Below are 24,425 nucleotides of genomic sequence, written 5' to 3'. Positions count from 1 at the left end.
AGAATCATTTATACTGTATATACCTATTTTCATGCTCAGAGTGCTTATGATTTGTTCTTTATGATTCTGTGTGTTTTCTTAAACTTAATTCTGAGTCGTGTGATCAGTTTGGCTTTAAGTGATCATGCCAAAAACACACTTGTATGGGGATATAAAATTTTGCTGGCATAATTATCTGAGGGAGAAACTATGTGCGATAGTGGAAATGTGGCTGATCTTTGAAATCTTGAATGAAGCAAACATGAGAACACTGGCAGTTTGATATGCAACCTTGTGCCAGGTGACTTAGTTTTCCATTTATGACTAATTCAGATTAAAGGTTTTTGTTTTGTTTTTTTCCTCCCGCTTCCTCCCTTTATAGAAAGGCAACAATGTCAATAGTGAGCAGAAGAGTCAGGCACAATCAGGTGCTTCCCCTGACCACCCAGCCCCTGTCACTAAGAGACAAACCGCGATGACGTTCCAGCGCTCTGACCCAGAACAGATCCACCAGAGCTTGCTGGCTGCAATCCGCTCTGGAGAAGCTGCTGCCAAATTGAAAAGGGTGAGTTCTCATCACTGCATCCATAACAATGAATTCATGGTACTTCCTTCAACATTACCATATTAATGCCTGACACTAAAAGCAGTGAGCTTCCGCACAAAGTGCTGCCAGGAGGTCTCTTAATTATGGGAAGGGAGGTGGGGAAGAGAGTTCTGTTCTGCAGAATAAACTCGTGAATGCACATGCAAAGCTTCCTATGTCCGTATTTTCAAACAGTACAAATCCAATTGGAAATCTTCCTGAAATGAATTAGAAATCTTTTTAAGTTATCAATTAAGTATCTCTTTTCATAAAATCTGGAACATGTTCAATTACTTGTTTGTGTTCATGTGGTTTGAAGTTACATGGTTTTAGACACATGCTAAGCAGGCCTCACCCTAGACCTGAAGTAGCTGCAATCTTTTGCAGGCAGATGACACACAGAAGTCCCGAAGACTGTATTTCTCTATTTATTAGACTCTCTCAGGTCCTTAATTCTTCTTAAATGTACTTCAAGCCTCCTGCTGCTGTTTGGTATCATGAGTAAGATACTTCTTAATGTTTTGTCAACAATCCTGGTAGAACCATCTTCCCCCACCCCATCAGATTAAAACTGTGGCTTAATTTTACTTTCCTCTCTCCTAAAATTCACCTATACTTGTCTCATTGGGTAAAACATTGCACATTTTAAAAACCTGTATTGTTTTAAATTTGTAACCATCCAATTTAACAATAGTCTCATGCAAAACTTTCTTGACCCAGTATTCTGTAGAGGAATAATTTCTCATAGCAGGAGGTTAAATAAATTCAGTAGGTTTTGTTTTCCCTTTCCCACTTGAAACTTGAAAGAAACCAATGATGTGTGGGGGGTGTATGTGAGGGGTGTGTTTTGGTTTCATGGAAGTCTTTAATTCCCTAGGGTCAAAATCTCTCAGTGGATGTCAGATGTTCGAACAATCTGTGTGGTACCTAAGGTTTTGTTTCAGTGTAGCACTGAAACAGCCTCTCTGAGGCTTGTAGACTTCCCATCATTTCTACACTGAATAGGAAGATTCAGCTTCCTGGGAAGGTTACAAGCATGTTAAAGTAGTTTTTGACCTCTAGTAGTAAAAGTGGTGCATAATAGTACGATAATACACTATAGTGTTACTTCTAACTACATGCTACTAACCACTAACTACATGTTACTAACTACAGCCACCTTAAAAACAGGATAAGATTAAGAAAATGCTGTATTGTTCAGAGTCACTTAGAGCTCTGTCAAACCTATCTGTTCTACCAAAAATACTGTTTGGATTTTGTTTGGATATTTTTTTATTAAGGGTTTTTTTCCCCCCAATGCATGATTTCATTCTGAATAATACTGCACTTTATTTATTTTGCATAGTGTGTGAACTTTGTTTTATGATTCTTTGGGAAATATGCATAGGCTTTCTTGTTGGCAGAGTAGCTTATAACTTTTAAAAAATAAAGTTCATAATGTGCTTTTCAAAATTCAGGAAGTTCATTTCTACTAGAAAGAAAACAAAGAAAAAATTCACTATGTGGTTATTCATTCTTTTCTAATAGAAATGTTTTTAGGGTAGATCTGTCTATATAGTCTTTATCAGTCTAGGTACAAGAGTGGCATGGGGAAGAAGAGAGGGATGATGATTGAAGTCCTTTTTCCCCTCGCTTTCTCTTCTCTCCCTCTCTCAGCGTAGGACATGTTCTTTATCAGTATAGTATCTGTTGAGGCTAGGGGTGAGGAGAAGGCTATAACTTTTAAGGAGAAATTATAATAATGAAGATGCTGTAAGCATAAAGAAAAGCATTCTGCAACACAGAGACCTGAAACAGGCTTCAAAAAACACCTGAAACACACACACACACACGAAATGCACTGAAGAACACATGGAAATTTTGCCAAACATAAAATTGTACATGCTGTTCTTCTCACTCTTACCCACAGTTCACGTGCTGTGGTACAGGTATGTCTGACAGCAGAAAGAGAGGGTTTTGGCAAATTTGATAAAAACACAGTCTGATTTTATGTTTTATGTGGAGAACTGGCAGTGATAGGACAGAGAAATGAAGTATTTTGTATCAATAACTTCTTAGCATCCAAAAGTGATTTCCAGTATTGAAGGGACTTGAATGCATTCACCTCATCACTTCCACTGTCGTGCCGCACTCAGTAAAAAGAGTAATAACCTGATCCATTTGAATTGTGAAAGAGGTCTGTCAGGTGCTTGCTTCTCTTTTTACCTCTTACCATACTCTCCCTTCTTTCAGGTCTGTGAGAGAATAATTAAAAAAATAAAATGCTGGCACCACTAGCCAAATTCTTCCCGCCCAGTTTTGCTTAGTATGTTGTGAGTATGCAGTGCTGAGATCTGGGGCCTTTTGTATTGCCAGTCTTTTCTGTTCAATAGGGCCCTCAGTAATTACTAACCTAAAATGAGTCAAGTGAGATTTCTTTTTAACCATTTTTCTCTTCAGAATGTTTTCATTGTAAATTGTGTGTTATGGTACGTGGTTTGCATGGCTGTGGAGCATCCACAACTCCCATTAACACCTTTGGAGTTGGTTTATGCAGCTCCCCTGAAAATCAGGTCTTTGCTATCTATCCCAAAAGTTAAAGTTTGCTCCTGATAAAAGAAACATTACCATGGCGTAAAGGAGTGTCAGAAGATTTTGTAAGAAATCAGTTCTGTTCAATATTTAACAAAAAGTGATTTTTTTTCCAAGTATTTCTTTGCAACCAGGTCTGGAGAAGGACTGAAAATTATGTGTGTTTTGAATAGTTATACACAGAATTTTTAGATAGGCTAAAATACGTTTTTAAGTGATTTCTTATATTTCCACTTCTGTAGCATATATGCTTTGTGCAGAAATCGTATAGGACGTCTTTCATTGCAATGAGAAAAACACTAACTGAAGTAACAGTATTTCTGTGTCCTTGAAGTAATGCTGTGTAACATACTACAGAGAGAAGAATCTGAAAAGTTAGGTTAGGTTAATATTTCATTATCTCTTTTTTTTTTTTTTTTTTTTTTTTTTCTCTTGCCCCCCTCCAGGTTGGTCCTCCATCGAACACCGTATCTGTCAATGGAAGAGCCAGGCTTACTCATTTGTATTCCACAGAAGCAAAAGCTAATCACTAGATATTATACCAAATATTTTGCACTTTACTACTGCTTCATAGGCCAACTTAATACTAACTACAAATTTTTGGAAGTGTAAATGCAAGTATATGCTAATATATTTTTGTCAGTTGTTATAGGAATTTCAAACTGGGTCCATTGATGCCTTGGAAAGATTGTATGTAAATTATGGTAATATTTTGCCTTTTTCTCTTTATAAAGCTGACTATGCTGCTAAAAAAGGTTTAAGAGAAAGTGCAGATGAGCTTTGCTTAATAATGAGAATCAAAAATTCTTGATTTTAGCCTTCAAGACTGAACAATATGTAGCACTATGCTGAAATTACTGATTTAAAGCAATCTAAGAATTTTAGATCATTTATTTTCAATTGTGTATTACTCTAACAGATTGTATGAATTTAAATCTACCACATGCTGCCTCCATATTACTTTGTTAAATTTGTAATTAGTAGAAAATCTTAAATGTATGCAATACTTTGTTTCTGTTTAAAAAATAGATGGTTTTGTTCCTTCAGCTGAGAGTAATTGGGGTAAGTATTTTGATTTTTTTTTTTTTTTTTTTAATGTCCTTTCATTTTCTCCTGGTAGCACACAAAAACATCAGGACATAAATTATTGGAAATTTTTCTACTAGTTACAAACTTTTCTTGACAGGTAGCACTACATTGCATTTCTCATCATCTTTTTGAGAACCTGTATATAGTATTTACCTAGCACTTGGATAAACGATACTAGATACATTTTAAAGTGGTCATCAGCATATAGTCACTTACTGATAAAATGCAAATTCCACTTTTGATACTTAATGAAATAGAAGAAATTTTTTTCACTGGAAGAATGACTAAAAAATGAACTGCTTTGGACTTATTCATGTAAAATATTTGAATCTTAAAACAGCACAATAACATACTTACAAAGCATTCTTGTGTCTGAGAGAGTCTATTTATAGATTAAGCATTAAATACCAAAATGGGAATATATAGTAAAAGAAAATGCTTCATGTCATATTTTATCTATTTTGCATTTTTTGTCAAGGTTACACATTTTGGGGAGAGGAGTGGAAATATGATGACACTGATGATGAAATAGCTAGATTTTGGATGCATGCAGCAAGTGCTGGGATATTTGCCATATTAAAATATTTTCTTGCTGGACTTGATTTAAATAAAAGTAATTGTGTTTAGTTTCTATTCTTTAACAATATATTTATTTTGTACTTCAGAGACATTCTGTAACTTTGTTTCAGAAACTGATCTATATGTGCATTTCAAAGAGTTATTAATGGTTTGCTACAAGGTTTTTGTGCAATAATCTCAAAGAGGGCTCATTACTTCTCTAGTGTGTAGTTATTGATTAGAAACTGCAGTGTTAACTTAATGCTGAAACCCTTCAAGGAACGTTTTAGTAAATAAAAATTCATAAAGAGAGCTGATGAATGTTTGTTCACTGCTGTTCTTTCCTGTTTTCTCTCCTATATCTTAGTCACCTGTCAATGTGTATTACTACTTCCTTCTTCTTGTTCTTGCCTCCAGTCAAGGGCTAATTCCAAGGGCAGGGGAACTTGGTAGTTCGAAATATCTGTTTCAGCATCTGATTGCAAAAGAATGCTTCATCCTTCAGTTGAAAATGGTGAGATAGAAGGAGGGCTTTTCCCAGTTTCTAACTGCGGCTTACATTCTAGATTTCACTGTCTCTTGAGCAACAGACTTAAAATTGTAACTCAGTCCCAGGATTCTAGTGTCTGTGTTCATTGTGATATTTGAAGTCTGTGTTTCAAGCATTACTGTACCACGTGCTGATCTGTAACTGCCACAGAGAGGTTGCACTGCGGAAGGAATCTCCTTGTTTGTACTTTGAGTGGGAGGTGGGGGTTACCTCTTTTCTCTCAAACATTGGTATTCTCTGCCAAGGTGACTAAAGTTATTTCATAAGACTGACTTAATCTTTGTGGCAATGCAAGTCTCTGTGACATGTCACTATTTCAGCTGAATCGGTGGGGTCCAGTTATGGACAAGGGAGCAGAACCGAGCTGGCAGATCTTTAAGGATGCTTTCCGTAGAGCTCAAGAGCTCTTGATGCCCAGGTGTAACAAATCAGGCAAGCAAGGCAAGAGAACCAGCATGGCTGAGTCAAGACCTGCTGGTCAAACTAAAGGGCAAGAAGGAATTGCACAGGCGGTGGAAGGAGGGGCAGGTATCCTGGGAAGAGTAAAGGGATGATGCCCGGTTTTGTAGGGATGGGGTCGGGAAGGCCAAGGTGCGGCTGGAGCTGAACTTGGCAATGGATGCAAAGAAGAATAAGGGCTTCTACAGGTATGTCAGCCAGAAAAGAAAGGCCAAAGAAAGCGTACCCCTGCAATGAGCAAGACGGGTGAGCTGGTAACAATGGACAAGGAGAAGGCTGAGGTACTCAACAACTTTTTGGCCTCAGTCTTCACTGGCAACCTCTCTTCCCATACCTCTCGAGCGCATGGGCCGCAAGACAGGGACTGAGGGAGCAAAGTCCCTCCCACCATAAGAGAAGATGAGGTTCGTGACCACATGACAAACCTGAACATACATAAGTCTCTGGTGCCTGATGACATGCATCCCAGAGTCCTGAGGGAACTGGCTGGTGTAGTTTTCCAAGCCACTGTCTATGATATTTGAAAAGTCATGGCAGTCAGGTGAAGTCCCTGGTGACTGGAAAAAGGGAAACATTGCACCCATTTTTAAAAAGGATAGAAAGGAGGACCTTGGGAACTACTGACCTTGTCAGCCTCACCTCTGTGCCTGGGAAGATCATGGAACAGATCATCCTAGAAGCTATGTGAATTCACAGGAGGAAAAGGAGGTGATTTGAGGACAAGTCCTGCCTGACCAACCTGGTGGCCTTCCATGGTAGAGTGACTAGAGCTACGGATGTCATCTATCTGGACTTTTGACAGACACCCAGACGACAGACAGACAGACTCCCAGACGACATGTGGACGGGTGGGCGGACACACGGGCAGACACACAGACAGCCGGACACACGAACAGACAGCCGGACACACGAACAGACAGCCGGACACACGAACAGACAGACGGACACACGGACAGACGACAGACACACGGACAGACGACAGACACACGGACAGACGACAGACACACAGACGGACACACGGACAGACAGACGGACACACGGACGGACACACGGACAGACAGACGGACACACGGACAGACGACAGACACACGGACAGACGACAGACACACGGACAGACGACAGACACACAGACGGACACACGGACAGACAGACGGACACACGGACAGACAGACGGACAGACAGACGGACACACGGACAGACAGACGGACACACGGACAGACAGACGGACACACGGACGGACACACGGACAGACAGACGGACACACGGACAGACGACAGACACACAGACGGACACACGGACAGACAGACGGACACACGGACAGACAGACGGACACACGGACAGACGACAGACACACGGACACACGGACAGACACACAGACGGACACACGGACAGACACACAGACACACGGACAGACAGACGGACACACGGACAGACGACAGACACACGGACAGACGACAGACACACGGACACACGGACAGACACACAGACGGACACACGGACAGACACACAGACACACGGACAGACAGACGGACACACGGACAGACGACAGACACACGGACAGACGACAGACACACGGACAGACGACAGACAGACAGACGGACACACGGACAGACAGACGGACACACGGACAGACGACAGACACACGGACAGACGACAGACACACGGACAGACACACAGACGGACACACGGACAGACGACAGACACACAGACGGACACACGGACAGACGACAGACACACAGACGGACACACGGACAGACGACAGACACACAGACGGACACACGGACAGACGGACACACGGACAGACGACAGACACACGGACAGACACACAGACGGACACACGGACAGACGACAGACACACGGACAGACGACAGACACACGGACACACAGACAGACACACAGACAGACACACGGACACACAGACAGACACACAGACGGACACACGGACAGACGACAGACACACAGACGGACACACGGACAGACGACAGACACACAGACGGACACACGGACAGACAGACGGACACACGGACAGACAGACAGACACACGGACAGACGACAGACACACGGACACACAGACAGACACACAGACGGACACACGGACAGACAGACGGACACACGGACAGACAGACGGACACACGGACAGACGACGGACACACGGACACACGGACAGACAGACGGACACACGGGCAGACGACAAACACACGGACACACAGACAGACACACGGACAGACAGACGGACACACGGACAGACAGACGGACACACGGACAGACGACAGACACACGGACAGACAGACGGACACACGGACAGACAGACGGACACACGGACAGACAGACGGACACACGGACAGACGACAGACACACGGACACACAGACGGACACACGGACAGACAGACGGACACACGGACACACAGACAGACACACGGACACACAGACAGACACACAGACGGACACACAGAGAGACACACAGACGGACACACGGACACACGGACAGACAGACGGACACACGGACAGACAGACGGACACACGGACAGACGACAAACACACGGACACACAGACAGACACACGGACACACAGACAGACACACAGACGGACACACAGAGAGACACACAGACGGACACACGGACAGACGGACACACGGACGGACAGACGGACACACGGACAGACAGACGGACACACGGACAGACGACAGACAGACGGACACACGGACAGACGGACGGACACACGGACAGACGGACGGACACACGGACAGACAGATGGACACACGGACAGACGACAGACACACGGACACACGGACAGACAGACGGACACACGGACAGACGACAAACACGGACACACGGACAGACAGACGGACACACGGACAGACAGACGGACACACGGACAGACAGACGGACACACGGACAGACGACGGACACACGGACAGACGACAGACACACGGACACACAGACAGACACACGGACACACAGACAGACACACAGACGGACACACAGAGAGACACACAGACGGACACACGGACACACGGACAGACAGACGGACACACGGACAGACAGACGGACACACGGACAGACGACAGACACACGGACACACAGACAGACACACGGACACACAGACAGACACACGGACACACAGACAGACACACAGACGGACACACAGAGAGACACACAGACGGACACACGGACACACGGACAGACGGACACACGGACAGACAGACGGACAGACGGACACACGGACAGACAGACGGACACACGGACAGACAGACGGACACACGGACAGACGACAGACAGACGGACAGACGGACGGACACACGGACGGACACACGGACAGACAGACGGACACACGGACAGACAGACGGACACACGGACGGACACACGGACAGACAGACGGACACACGGACAGACGACAGACACACGGACAGACGACAGACACACGGACGGACACACGGACAGACAGACGGACACACGGACAGACAGACGGACACACGGACAGACGACAGACAGACGGACACACGGACGGACACACGGACGGACACACGGACAGACAGACGGACACACGGACAGACGACAGACACACGGACAGACGACAGACAGACGGACACACGGACAGACAGACGGACACACGGACAGACAGACGGACACACGGACAGACGACAAATACACGGACAGACGACAGACACACGGACAGACGACAGACAGACGGACAGACGACAGACAGACGGACACACGGACAGACAGACGGACACACGGACAGACAGACGGACACACGGACAGACGACAAATACACGGACAGACGACAGACACACGGACAGACGACAGACAGACGGACACACGGACAGACACACAGACGGACACACGGACAGACACACAGACGGACACACGGACAGACACACAGACGGACACACGGACAGACAGACGGACAGACGACAGACACACGGACAGACGACAGACACACGGACAGACACACAGACGGACACACGGACAGACAGACGGACACACGGACAGACACACGGACAGACAGACGGACACACGGACAGACACACGGACAGACAGACGGACACACGGACAGACAGACGGACACACGGACAGACGACAGACACACGGACACACACAGACAGACGACAGACGACAGACACACGGACAGACGACAGTCACACGACAGACGACAGACAGACGACAGACACACGGACAGACGACAGACACACGACAGACAGACAGACGACAGACACACGACAGACAGACGACAGACGACAGACAGACAGACGACAGACACACGACAGACAGACGACAGACACACAGACAGACGACAGACACACGACAGACGACAGACAGACGACAGACACACGGACAGACGACAGACAGACGACAGACAGACAGACGACAGACACACGACAGACAGACGACAGACACACAGACAGACGACAGACACACGACAGACGACAGACACACAGACAGACGACAGACACACGACAGACGACAGACGACAGACACACAGACAGACAGACACACACACGACAGACAGACGACAGACAGACGACAGACAGACGACAGACACACGACAGACACACGACAGACACACGACAGACACACGACAGACAGACGACAGACACACGACAGACAGACGACAGACACACGACAGACACACGACAGACAGACGACAGACACACAGACAGACGACAGACAGACGACAGACACACGACAGACACACGACAGACAGACGACAGACACACAGACAGACGACAGACAGACGACAGACACACGACAGACACACGACAGACAGACGACAGACACACAGACAGACGACAGACAGACGACAGACACACGACAGACACACAACAGACACACGACAGACGACAGACAGACGACACACGACAGACACACGACAGACACACGACAGACAGACGACACACGACAGACACACGACAGACAGACGACAGACACACAGACAGACGACAGACAGACGACAGACACACGACAGACAGACGACAGACAGACGACAGACACACAGACAGACGACAGACAGACGACAGACACACGACAGACAGACGACAGACACACAGACAGACGACAGACAGACGACAGACACACGACAGACACACGACAGACAGACGACAGACACACAGACAGACGACAGACAGACGACAGACACACGACAGACACACGACAGACACACGACAGACGACAGACAGACGACACACGACAGACACACGACAGACACACGACAGACAGACGACACACGACAGACACACGACAGACAGACGACAGACACACAGACAGACGACAGACAGACGACAGACACACGACAGACACACGACAGACAGACGACAGACACACAGACAGCCGACAGACAGACGACAGACACACGACAGACACACAACAGACACACGACAGACGACAGACAGACGACACACGACAGACACACGACAGACACACGACAGACAGACGACACACGACAGACACACGACAGACAGACGACAGACACACAGACAGACGACAGACACACAGACACACGACAGACAGACGACAGACGACAGACAGACGACAGACACACAGACAGACGACAGACACACAGACACACGACAGACAGACGACAGACGACAGACAGACGACAGACACACAGACAGACGACAGACGACAGACACACAGACAGACGACAGACGACAGACACAGACACACGACAGACACAGACACACGACAGACACAGACACACGACAGACGACAGACACAGACACACGACAGACACAGACACAGACACACGACAGACACAGACACACGACAGACGACAGACAGACGACAGACGACAGACAGACGGACACACGACAGACACACGGACACACGACAGACACACGGACACACGACAGACACAGACACACAACAGACGACAGACACACGACAGACGACAGACACACGGACACACACAGACACACGACAGACGACAGACAGACGACAGACACACGGACACACAGACAGACGACAGACGACAGACACACGACAGACGACAGACAGACGACAGACACACGGACAGACGACAGACAGACGACAGACACACGGACAGACGACAGACACACGGACAGACGACAGACAGACAGACAGACGACAGACACACGGACACACGGACACACGGACAGATGACAGACACACGGACAGACGACAGACACACGACAGACAACAGACAGACGACAGACAGACAGACGACAGACAGACAGACGACAGACGACAGACGACAGACACACGACAGACACACGACAGACACACGACAGACACACGACAGACAGACAGACGACAGACAGACGACAGACAGACGACAGACAGACGACAGACACACAGACACACGACAGACACACGACAGACACACGACAGACGACAGACACACGACAGACACACGACAGACGACAGACACACGACAGACGACACACGACAGACGACAGACACACAGACACACGACAGACGACAGACACACAGACACACGACAGACGACACACGACAGACGACAGACACACAGACACACGACAGACGACAGACACACAGACACACGACAGACGACAGACACACGACAGACGACACACGACAGACGACAGACACACAGACACACGACAGACGACAGACACACAGACACACGACAGACGACAGACACACAGACACACGACAGACGACACACGACAGACGACAGACACACAGACACACGACAGACGACAGACACACAGACACACGACAGACGACAGACACACAGACACACGACAGACGACACACGACAGACGACAGACACACAGACACACGACAGACGACAGACACACAGACACACGACAGACGACAGACACACAGACACACGACAGACGACACACGACAGACGACAGACACACAGACAGACGACAGACACACAGACACACGACAGACAGACGACAGACGACAGACAGACGACAGACGACAGACGACAGACACACAGACACACGACAGACAGACGACAGACGACAGACAGACGACAGACACACAGACAGACGACAGACACACAGACACACGACAGACAGACGACAGACGACAGACACACAGACACACGACAGACAGACGACAGACGACAGACAGACGACAGACACACAGACAGACGACAGACACACAGACACACGACAGACAGACGACAGACGACAGACACACAGACACACGACAGACAGACGACAGACAGACAGACGACAGACACACAGACACACGACAGACACACAGACACACGACAGACAGACGACAGACGACAGACAGACGACAGACACACAGACACACGACAGACACACAGACACACGACAGACAGACGACAGACGACAGACAGACGACAGACACACAGACACACGACAGACAGACGACAGACGACAGACACACAGACACACGACAGACAGACGACAGACAGACGACAGACACACAGACACACGACAGACAGACGACAGACGACAGACGACAGACACACAGACAGACGACAGACACACAGACAGACGACAGACAGACGACACGACAGACAGACGACAGACACACAGACAGACGACAGACAGACGACACGACAGACAGACGACAGACACACAGACACACGACAGACAGACGACAGACGACAGACAGACGACAGACGACAGACACACAGACAGACGACAGACACACAGACACACGACAGACAGACGACAGACGACAGACAGACGACAGACACACAGACAGACGACAGACACACGACAGACAGACGACAGACGACAGACAGACGACAGACACACAGACAGATGACAGACACACAGACACACGACAGACAGACGACAGACACACAGACACACGACAGACAGACGACAGACGACACACAGACAGACGACAGACAGACGACAGACACACAGACAGACGACAGACACACAGACACACGACAGACAGACGACAGACAGACGACAGACACACAGACAGACGACAGACACACAGACACACGACAGACAGACGACAGACGACAGACACAGACAGACGACAGACGACAGACACACAGACACACGACAGACAGACGACAGACGACACACAGACAGACGACAGACAGACGACAGACAGACGACAGACACACAGACAGACGACAGACACACAGACACACGACAGACAGACGACAGACAGACGACAGACACACAGACAGACGACAGACGACAGACACACAGACACACGACAGACAGACGACAGACGACACACAGACAGACGACAGACAGACGACAGACAGACGACAGACACACAGACAGACGACAGACACACAGACACACGACAGACAGACGACAGACAGACGACAGACACACAGACAGACGACAGACACACAGACACACGACAGACAGACGACAGACAGACGACAGACACACAGACAGACGACAGACGACAGACACACAGACACACGACAGACAGACGACAGACAGACGACAGACAGACAGACAGACGACAGACACACAGACACACGACAGACAGACGACAGACGACAGACGACAGACACACAGACAGACGACAGACGACAGACACACAGACACACGACAGACAGACGACAGACACACGACAGACAGACGACAGACACACGACAGACAGACGACAGACACACAGACAGACGACAGACACACAGACACACGACAGACGACAGACACACAGACACACGACAGACACAGACACACGACAGACACAGACACACGACAGACACAGACACACAGACACACGACAGACACACAGACACACGACAGACACACAGACACACGACAGACACAGACACACGACAGACACAGACAGACGACAGACGACAGACACACAGACACACGACAGACAGACGACAGACGACACACGACAGACGACAGACACACAGACACACGACAGACGACAGACACACAGACACACGACAGACGACAGACACACAGACACACGACAGACGACACACGACAGACGACAGACACACAGACAGATGACAGACACACAGACAGACGACAGACACACAGACACACGACAGACAGACGACAGACGACAGACAGACGACAGACGACAGACGACAGACACACAGACACACGACAGACAGACGACAGACGACAGACAGACGACAGACACACAGACAGACGACAGACACACAGACACACGACAGACAGACGACAGACGACAGACACACAGACACACGACAGACAGACGACAGACGACAGACAGACGACAGACACACAGACAGACGACAGACACACAGACACACGACAGACAGACGACAGACGACAGACACACAGACACACGACAGACAGACGACAGACAGACAGACGACAGACACACAGACACACGACAGACACACAGACACACGACAGACAGACGACAGACGACAGACAGACGACAGACACACAGACACACGACAGACACACAGACACACGACAGACAGACGACAGACGACAGACAGACGACAGACACACAGACACACGACAGACAGACGACAGACGACAGACACACAGACACACGACAGACAGACGACAGACAGACGACAGACACACAGACACACGACAGACAGACGACAGACGACAGACGACAGACACACAGACAGACGACAGACACACAGACAGACGACAGACAGACGACACGACAGACAGACGACAGACACACAGACAGACGACAGACAGACGACACGACAGACAGACGACAGACACACAGACACACGACAGACAGACGACAGACGACAGACAGACGACAGACGACAGACACACAGACAGACGACAGACACACAGACACACGACAGACAGACGACAGACGACAGACAGACGACAGACACACAGACAGACGACAGACACACGACAGACAGACGACAGACGACAGACAGACGACAGACACACAGACAGATGACAGACACACAGACACACGACAGACAGACGACAGACACACAGACACACGACAGACAGACGACAGACGACACACAGACAGACGACAGACAGACGACAGACACACAGACAGACGACAGACACACAGACACACGACAGACAGACGACAGACAGACGACAGACACACAGACAGACGACAGACACACAGACACACGACAGACAGACGACAGACGACAGACACAGACAGACGACAGACGACAGACACACAGACACACGACAGACAGACGACAGACGACACACAGACAGACGACAGACAGACGACAGACAGACGACAGACACACAGACAGACGACAGACACACAGACACACGACAGACAGACGACAGACAGACGACAGACACACAGACAGACGACAGACGACAGACACACAGACACACGACAGACAGACGACAGACGACACACAGACAGACGACAGACAGACGACAGACAGACGACAGACACACAGACAGACGACAGACACACAGACACACGACAGACAGACGACAGACAGACGACAGACACACAGACAGACGACAGACACACAGACACACGACAGACAGACGACAGACAGACGACAGACACACAGACAGACGACAGACGACAGACACACAGACACACGACAGACAGACGACAGACAGACGACAGACAGACAGACAGACGACAGACACACAGACACACGACAGACAGACGACAGACGACAGACGACAGACACACAGACAGACGACAGACGACAGACACACAGACACACGACAGACAGACGACAGACACACGACAGACAGACGACAGACACACGACAGACAGACGACAGACACACAGACAGACGACAGACACACAGACACACGACAGACGACAGACACACAGACACACGACAGACACAGACACACGACAGACACAGACACACGACAGACACAGACACACAGACACACGACAGACACACAGACACACGACAGACACACAGACACACGACAGACACAGACACACGACAGACACAGACAGACGACAGACGACAGACACACAGACACACGACAGACAGACGACAGACGACACACAGACAGACGACAGACACACAGACACACGACAGACAGACACACGACAGACACACAGACACACGACAGACACAGACACACGACAGACGACAGACACACAGACACACGACAGACACACAGACAGACGACAGACACACAGACACACGACAGACACAGACACACGACAGACGACAGACACACAGACACACGACAGACACACAGACACACGACAGACACACGACAGACGACAGACACACGACAGACGACAGACACACAGACACACGACAGACACACAGACAGACGACAGACACACAGACACACGACAGACACAGACACACGACAGACGACAGACACACAGACACACGACAGACACACAGACACACGACAGACACACAGACACACGACAGACACACGACAGACGACAGACACACGACAGACACACGGACAGACGACAGACATACGACAGACACACGGACAGACGACAGACACACGGACAGACGACAGACATACGACAGACACACGGACAGACGACAGACATACGACAGACACACGGACAGACGACAGACACACGGACAGACGGACAGACGACAGACAGACGACAGACGACAGACAGACGACAGACACACGGACACACGGACAGACGACAGACACACGGACAGACGACAGACACACGGACAGGCGACAGACACACGACAGACGACAGATAGACGACAGATAGACGACAGATAGACGACAGACACACGGACAGACGACAGACACACGGACAGACGACAGACACACGGATGCACAGACAGACACACGGACGGACGACAGACACACGGACGGACGACAGACACACGGACGGACGACAGACACACGACAGACGACAGACACACGGACACACGGACAGACGACAGACAGACGACAGACAGACGACAGACACACGGACACACGGACAGACGACAGACACACGGACAGACGACAGACACACAACAGACGACAGATAGACGACAGACACACGGACACATGGACAGACGACAGACATACGGACAGACGACAGACATACGGACAGACGACAGACACACGGACAGACGACAGACATACGGACAGACGACAGACACACGGACACACGGACAGACGACAGACACACGGACAGACGACAGACACATGGACGGACGACAGACACACGACAGACGACAGACAGACGACAGACACACGGACATACAGACAGACGACAGACACACGACAGACGACAGACACACGACAGACGACAGACACACGACAGACGACAGACACACGACAGACAGACACACGACAGACGACGGACACACGACAGACAGACACACAGACGACAGACGACGGACACACGACACACAGACGACAGACAGACAGACCACAGACACACAGACACACAGACGACAGACACACAGACAGACACACAGACACACAGACGACAGACACACAGACAGACAACAGACACGCAGACACACAGACAGGCGACAGACACACAGACAGGCGACAGACACGCAGACACACAGACAGACCCACAGAGAGACAGACGACACAGACGACTCACAGACAGACACACAGACTGACAGACACACAGACGACACAGAGATGCAGACACGCAAGCAGACTCGCAGACGGACACGCAGACAGACGGACACGCAGATGACATGCAGACAGACAGGCACGCAGACAGACAGACAGACACCCAGACACCCAGACAGGTGACACCCAGACACCCAGAGAGGCGACACCCAGACAGGTGACAGCCAGGCAGACACCCAGGCCAACAGACAGGCAGACGGACACGACACCCAGGTAGGCAGACAGACGGGACACCCAGGCAGACAGACCAGACACCGAGGCAGACAGACTGACAGACACGACACCCAGAGACAGACCGGCAGACACCCAGGCCAACAGACAGGCAGACGGACACGACACCCAGGTAGGCAGACAGACGGGACACCCAGGTAGGCAGACAGACGGGACACCCAGGCAGACAGACTGACAGACACGACACCCAGAGACAGACCGACAGACACCGACAGACGGACAGACGACACCCAGATACAGAGAGACACAGACGGACAGACACCTGGACAAACACGGACACACAGACACAGACAGACACACACGGACAGACACACACACACTCTCAGTGGATGAGGCATTGGTTGGGTGTTTGCATCCAGAGGGTAGTGGTCAAAGGCTCGATGACAGGTGGTGTGCTCAGGACTCCATACTGGAACCAGTGCTGTTTAATATCTTCAGCAGTGACCTAGATGGTGGGATCGAGTGCACCCTCAGCAAGTTTGCAGACAACACCAAGCTGAGTGGTGCAGTTGACACGCCTGAGGGACAAGATGCCATCCAGGGGGACCTGGAGAAGCTTGAGAAGTGGCCTGTGTGAACTTCATGAGGTTCAGGAAGGGCAAGTGCAAGGTCTTGCACCTGGGTCGGGGCAATCCCCGATATCAATACAAGCTGGGAGATGAGAGGTTTGAGAGCAGCCCTGCCGAGAAGGAGTTCAGGGTGTGGGTGGATGAAAAGCTGGATATGAGCTGGCAATGTGCGCTTGGAGGCCAGAGGGCCAGTTGTATCCTGGGCTGCATCAAAAGCAGCATGGCCAGCAGGTCATGGGAAGTGATTTTTCCGCCTCTGTTCTGCTCTGGTGAGACCCCACCTGCAGTACTATGTTCAGCTCTGGGGTCCTCAGCATAAGACAGACATGGAACTGCTCAAGCGAGTCCACAGGAGGGCCACGGAGATGATCAGGGGGCTGGAGCACCTCCCCTGTGAGGACAGGCTGAGAGAGTTGGCGTTGTTCACCCTGAAGAAGAAAAGGCTCCGGGGAGACCTTATATTGACCTTCCAATACTTAAAGAGGGCCTACAGGAAAGGTGAGGGCAATCTTTTTAGCAGAGCCCGTTGTGATAGGACAAGGAGTAATGGTTTGAAACTAAAAGAGCTTAAATTTAGACTAGATATAAGGAAGAAATTCTTTACTGCGAGGGTGGTGAAACACTGGCACAGGCTGCCCAGAGAGGTGGTAGAAGCCCCATCCCTGGAAATGTTCAGGGTCAGGTTGGACGGGGCTCTGAGCAATCTGATCCAGCTAAAAGGGTGCCTGCCATCCCAAACTGTTCTATGATTCTGGTTTGGGGGAAAGCTCAAGTAACTGTGCTTTGTTGTTTTCTTTGGTTTTGACTACAAAAGTGTGTTACCATATGTTCCTTAGTCACATAACATTGAAAGTACATTTTTATGTGAACTTTTGTGTGAACTCCTTAAGGCAAATATCATACTATGTAACAGAGATTAAAACTAAAAGCACCTTGCTTGGATTTTAAGGTTTCTTATCTGTGTAACTGAACTTGCTTGATAATTAACTGAAATATCTAGACATGCTATAGTACTGTGAAACTCTTCAATGAGATTTTCTGTTACTAGCTGGCAGTGCTGTTTAGCAAAACTTTCTCTTTCCCTCTTCTAACAACATATGTATGTAAGACAATTTTAAATCTTGCTATTGTATATCTAGAGACTCATCTTTTCTTATACTCTCATTACATTCTACAAGAAAAATGCTTTTTGATGAACTTGACATGTTTATTCATTGTTAGAAGAAGAAAACTTCTGTTCAAATAACAAGTAAGCGTTTTTAGTAACTGCAAGCCCAAGTTAGACAGTAGTAAATTTTTTGTTGAGGATGCCTTATATATGCAGGGAAACCAGACTTTTTTCTTTGGGCCTGAGAATACTTACAATTTGGGCAACCTGTATCACAGACGTCTTCCAACAGAAGGGAAGTAGTTATGCCATACCACTTACAATCCCCTTGCTGCTTTTAAATGGCAATCAAAATGTTTAGGGAAGGAAAGTCAGGATATTGCAGTAAACAGAATATCAGTGTAAGTGTACAGACAAAATAGCAGACTCCAATAAAGGTTCAGTATGACTTATTGTCATGAGTTCTTTGAAGAAGCAGCAGATATATCCAAGAAGAACAGTGGGATCTTGATCTACTTCAGACTCCAAGACTTTGTAAGTAAAGGAGGGCTAGGGAAAAAAAAAAAAAAAAAAAAAAGAGTAAAAATGATCTCATTACTTATTGTAGATGATACAATTTTTATTTGTTCTACAGAAGAATAAAAGTTAAGACTACAGGTATACCTGGAGAACAGAGCAGTTTTGTGACTAGAGGTTTTAAGGCCAAGGCAAGAGCTGTCATACTTGCAGCTGAAAGATGTTAAACCATGGGATGTCTCCAATTTTGGGACACATTTAGTGATCAGTGCCCTAGTTTTTCCAAGCTACTTGTGATTTGTGCCCTAGCATATTGTAGCATACAACATGAAGATCTCTAAGAAAGACTTGAAAATGACATGGATATGGACCAAGAGGCATGGGATCACACATACTACGTAAAGGATCAGAATATGAGAGCAGCTAATGCTTTTAAGTGTACAGGCACCTGTTACCAGCCAAAGCAAACATTTTCAGTTGGAACTGCTTAGAATCCAATTTTAATACACAGTTGCTGAGAAGGCTGAGAGAATTCTGTTGAACAGAAACGAAGTAAAGATGCTGTTCAGCAGCATTCATGCTTGGCCAGAGCGCATCTATCAGGTGTTGGACAACTACAACTAGATTGAAGAGTAACTAAATCACTAAATTGATGAGTTGGTAGCCATGCAAATAGAGCTCTTTCCAGAAGGGAAAATATGTCTTAATTTAATTGTCTATGTCCGTGTCAACAAAATGTGAGACTGAAGTCAACAGTGTGCTTGGACCAGAGCTGCCATCTTCACAGGCACAACTGTTTCTGGGTGCTGTGAATGGTCCAAAGTTCTGAAGCTGTGATGTTCTGTTAGCGCTTGGCTGCTGACTGGATAGCTGAATCTGAAACATCCCTTGTTATAGACAGATTTCTTATGAAGTCTATTTCAGTGGTAAAGCAAAGCTGTAGCAGTATCAATGGAAATGCTTCACAGCTTTTAATGGAAAAGGATGCTTTCTATATGAATTATTTTATACAATCCAATTGAAAATCACAGGTAAGGTGGATTTTTTTTCTTTAAAATTTCTGATGAGGTACCTTTGTGAGAGGGAAGGTTGTTAAAATGACCTGAAATTTGCAAGTAACAGGAAACTACCCTTTAAAAAAATACTTAATTTTGTTTTGTCTTTCTTTGAAGAGCTATGTGACATGGTAACTAACACAGGAACTGCGTGTCAAGAATATATCGCAATATATTGTAGATAAAGTTGCATTATTTTTTGTCGGCTGTTCCTGCTCATTAACACAAGCACTTAACACCTTAACTTTTTTTGGTGTATATATGTCTTCAACAAGCAGATTTGGAAGAGACATAGAGTTTTCTCTTTTTACTGTATTAAACCTCACATTCACGTAACAGTACAACAGCTAGTGTTTAAGTGAAAGAGATGAACACTTCCTCCCTCCCTCCTTCCATCACCCTGGAAATACCACTAAAACTGTTAGTTTTTTCTAAATTATTCAAGACACTTAAGGGAATAAAATTAATGGGAGGGGGAATAGGATGGGATGAGGCAGAGAAAAAGGGAGTTCTGCTTTTCTTGATCTGGAGAACCACCACTTCTGTGAGGACAGGCAGAAGGACATTTCTGCTGCTCCCTTGTTTAATGCACAAAGCAGTAATCTACAACAGACAAATTACCAGCTAAGGAATGACTTCACTTGCTTTCCAGTAGAAGATACTGAGTGAATTTGGTATTCTGCATCAGTGTCTTACAACAGGAAGTGCTGCTTCTCCCCCCACCGCTCATGTTTTCTCTTTTGGCTTTGGGGTTCTACAAATATTGTGCCATTTTGGAATGCCTGGGTACAAGCCAGAAACTAAAAGCTTAACTTTGAAGGCCCAATAACTTGTGATTCCCCATTAAGGTAATCAGTACAATGATGAAAATGCACTTCTGTGCAGGACAGGTGTTGTTCTGCATTTGGTAATACAGGAATGAAAGAAAATCTCTTAGCATTGGGAAAGAGAGAAACAACCGTATCTGAAAAGGACACTACAACTGTTAGGAAATTTAAACTACACCTGTTCATAATTGTTATGTCCAAGTGATTGTGCATGTATAACTTAGGGCCTGGAAACAGCAAGGGCTGTATCATGTCCAGCAGAAACAGATACAGCTCCAGTGCCAAGAAGAATCCGAAAGAGTTGGATTTGGATGTAGGTTGCTAATTCCTCTGTGAACTTCTCGGACTTTGAGAACAGTCTTGTGTCGATAATGTGCTAGAGCCAATGTGATTATACACAAATGCCAGTCACATTTACTAGCCACCAGTTTGTGATTGTATAATGAGTGTATGTTTAGTAGCTGTTTCGTTGACGTCATCTGCTGCATGTGAAGAATAACCTTCTTTGATTCAACAAATGATCTGCTTGGCAAATTCTAAAGCATTAGCTTCCATGAGTGCATGGTATTCCCAAACAATGCTTAAAAGAGGAGTTTAGGGGTAGGGTGGAAAGCTACTTCTTAGGTTCCTCCTTAGTCATTTGAATACTCCTCAGGGCAACTGGTAAAATAGATGAAGAGGATGAAGTAAAGTTATTAAATCAGAGTGGAAGACTAGGTATTTCTGAAGAATACACTCTAGTCTTGCCTTATATGAAATGTAAGGCAGCATTGTTTTGTTATTCCTATTAATGACGACCCAACTCTTAGTGGGCATCAAGAGGTGGCAGAGGTTGGGGTGAGGGAGGGGAATCTTCAAGATGAATGTAGTTGAACTCCTCCAGAAGAAAAAACATGATTTGCTGATGGACTATTCCCCTGTTCCTTCCATTGAATTGGAGAGAAAAAACTGTAATACCTAAAATTCAAAGCCCTTAATCTTTGATTTCATTTGATTGGCCTTGATTCTTCATGGTATACCTAACTATGTACCATGTATAAATTAAGTACTGTATTCTCTTAGTTAGTTAGTGGCAAAAAATTGAGATAAATCACCATGTGGAATATTCAAAAGTATTTACATAGCTGTCAAACGCAAACGCTCACAGATTTAATCTTAAGATTTGTCCTCATTTTTAAGCAGCTGTGGTATCTAGTTGCATCAGGTTATGTGAACTGTAAATCTGTAAAAGTCTCCTATACCTCAGACTACCGTGAAGATAAGAATTTGCAGTGTGCCAAGAAATGCTCATTAAATATTCCATCAAAGTCTTCGAAGTTTCAAGTTAACCCTTAAAAATAGAGCAATTGTCAGTATAGGGGGTTCTGCTTCTCCTGACAGAGAATGTCAAAGCAATGGGGCATCACCTTTTCATAGTTCTACATCTCTGTTTAGATTTTTTAAATCTGAATTTCATGTTGAACAAATGCATAATTGTTGAAATGTTTTAACATCCAAGTGTAAAGTATCCCCAGATGTTTAACAGTCTATAATTAGGTGAACCTAATCACTTTATTCATTAATGAAATTACTGGCACTTAAGGTATACGGTGGCTTTGATTAGAGGCATTCCCTTATTAAATGGACGAGGGCAGCACCCGAGGATGTCTATACCTTGAAATATTAAGTTGTTCCTGTTTTGTTAGTCATGGCTCCTTTACAACTGTCTTCAGTCATTTTTAATGATGGAAATTTTTACATTTTTAAGATGTAAATTCAAACCTGCTCTGATTTATGAATGAGAACATTGTGTGCTGCTCTGTAACTTGCATAAGGAAGTCAACAGTACTAACATGAAAGAAATTAATTAACCATTAAAGCAACTTCCCACAGAAATCTA

The 24,425-nt window shown here is 47.2% G+C and overlaps 1 protein-coding gene across 1 annotated transcript in view; it reads left to right on the top strand.

The window, feature by feature from the left end:
• Window positions 1–3,669, top strand: part of COBLL1 (cordon-bleu WH2 repeat protein like 1) — a 100,728-nt gene extending 97,059 nt beyond the window's left edge. The window contains exons 18-19 of the mRNA XM_086465959.1: window positions 362–544; window positions 3,583–3,669. Coding sequence (XP_086322085.1) covers window positions 362–544; window positions 3,583–3,669 — 270 coding nt within the window. The remainder of the gene's footprint in view (window positions 1–361; window positions 545–3,582) is intronic.
• The last annotated feature ends 20,756 nt before the right edge of the window (window positions 3,670–24,425 follow it).

The sequence above is a fragment of the Leptosomus discolor genome, chromosome 5 (genome assembly GCF_034619465.1).
Source record: "Leptosomus discolor isolate bLepDis1 chromosome 5, bLepDis1.hap2, whole genome shotgun sequence".
NCBI lineage: Eukaryota > Metazoa > Chordata > Aves > Leptosomiformes > Leptosomidae > Leptosomus > Leptosomus discolor.
The sequence above is the reverse complement of the archived record's forward strand: the minus strand, read 5'-3'. Positions and strand labels throughout refer to the sequence as shown.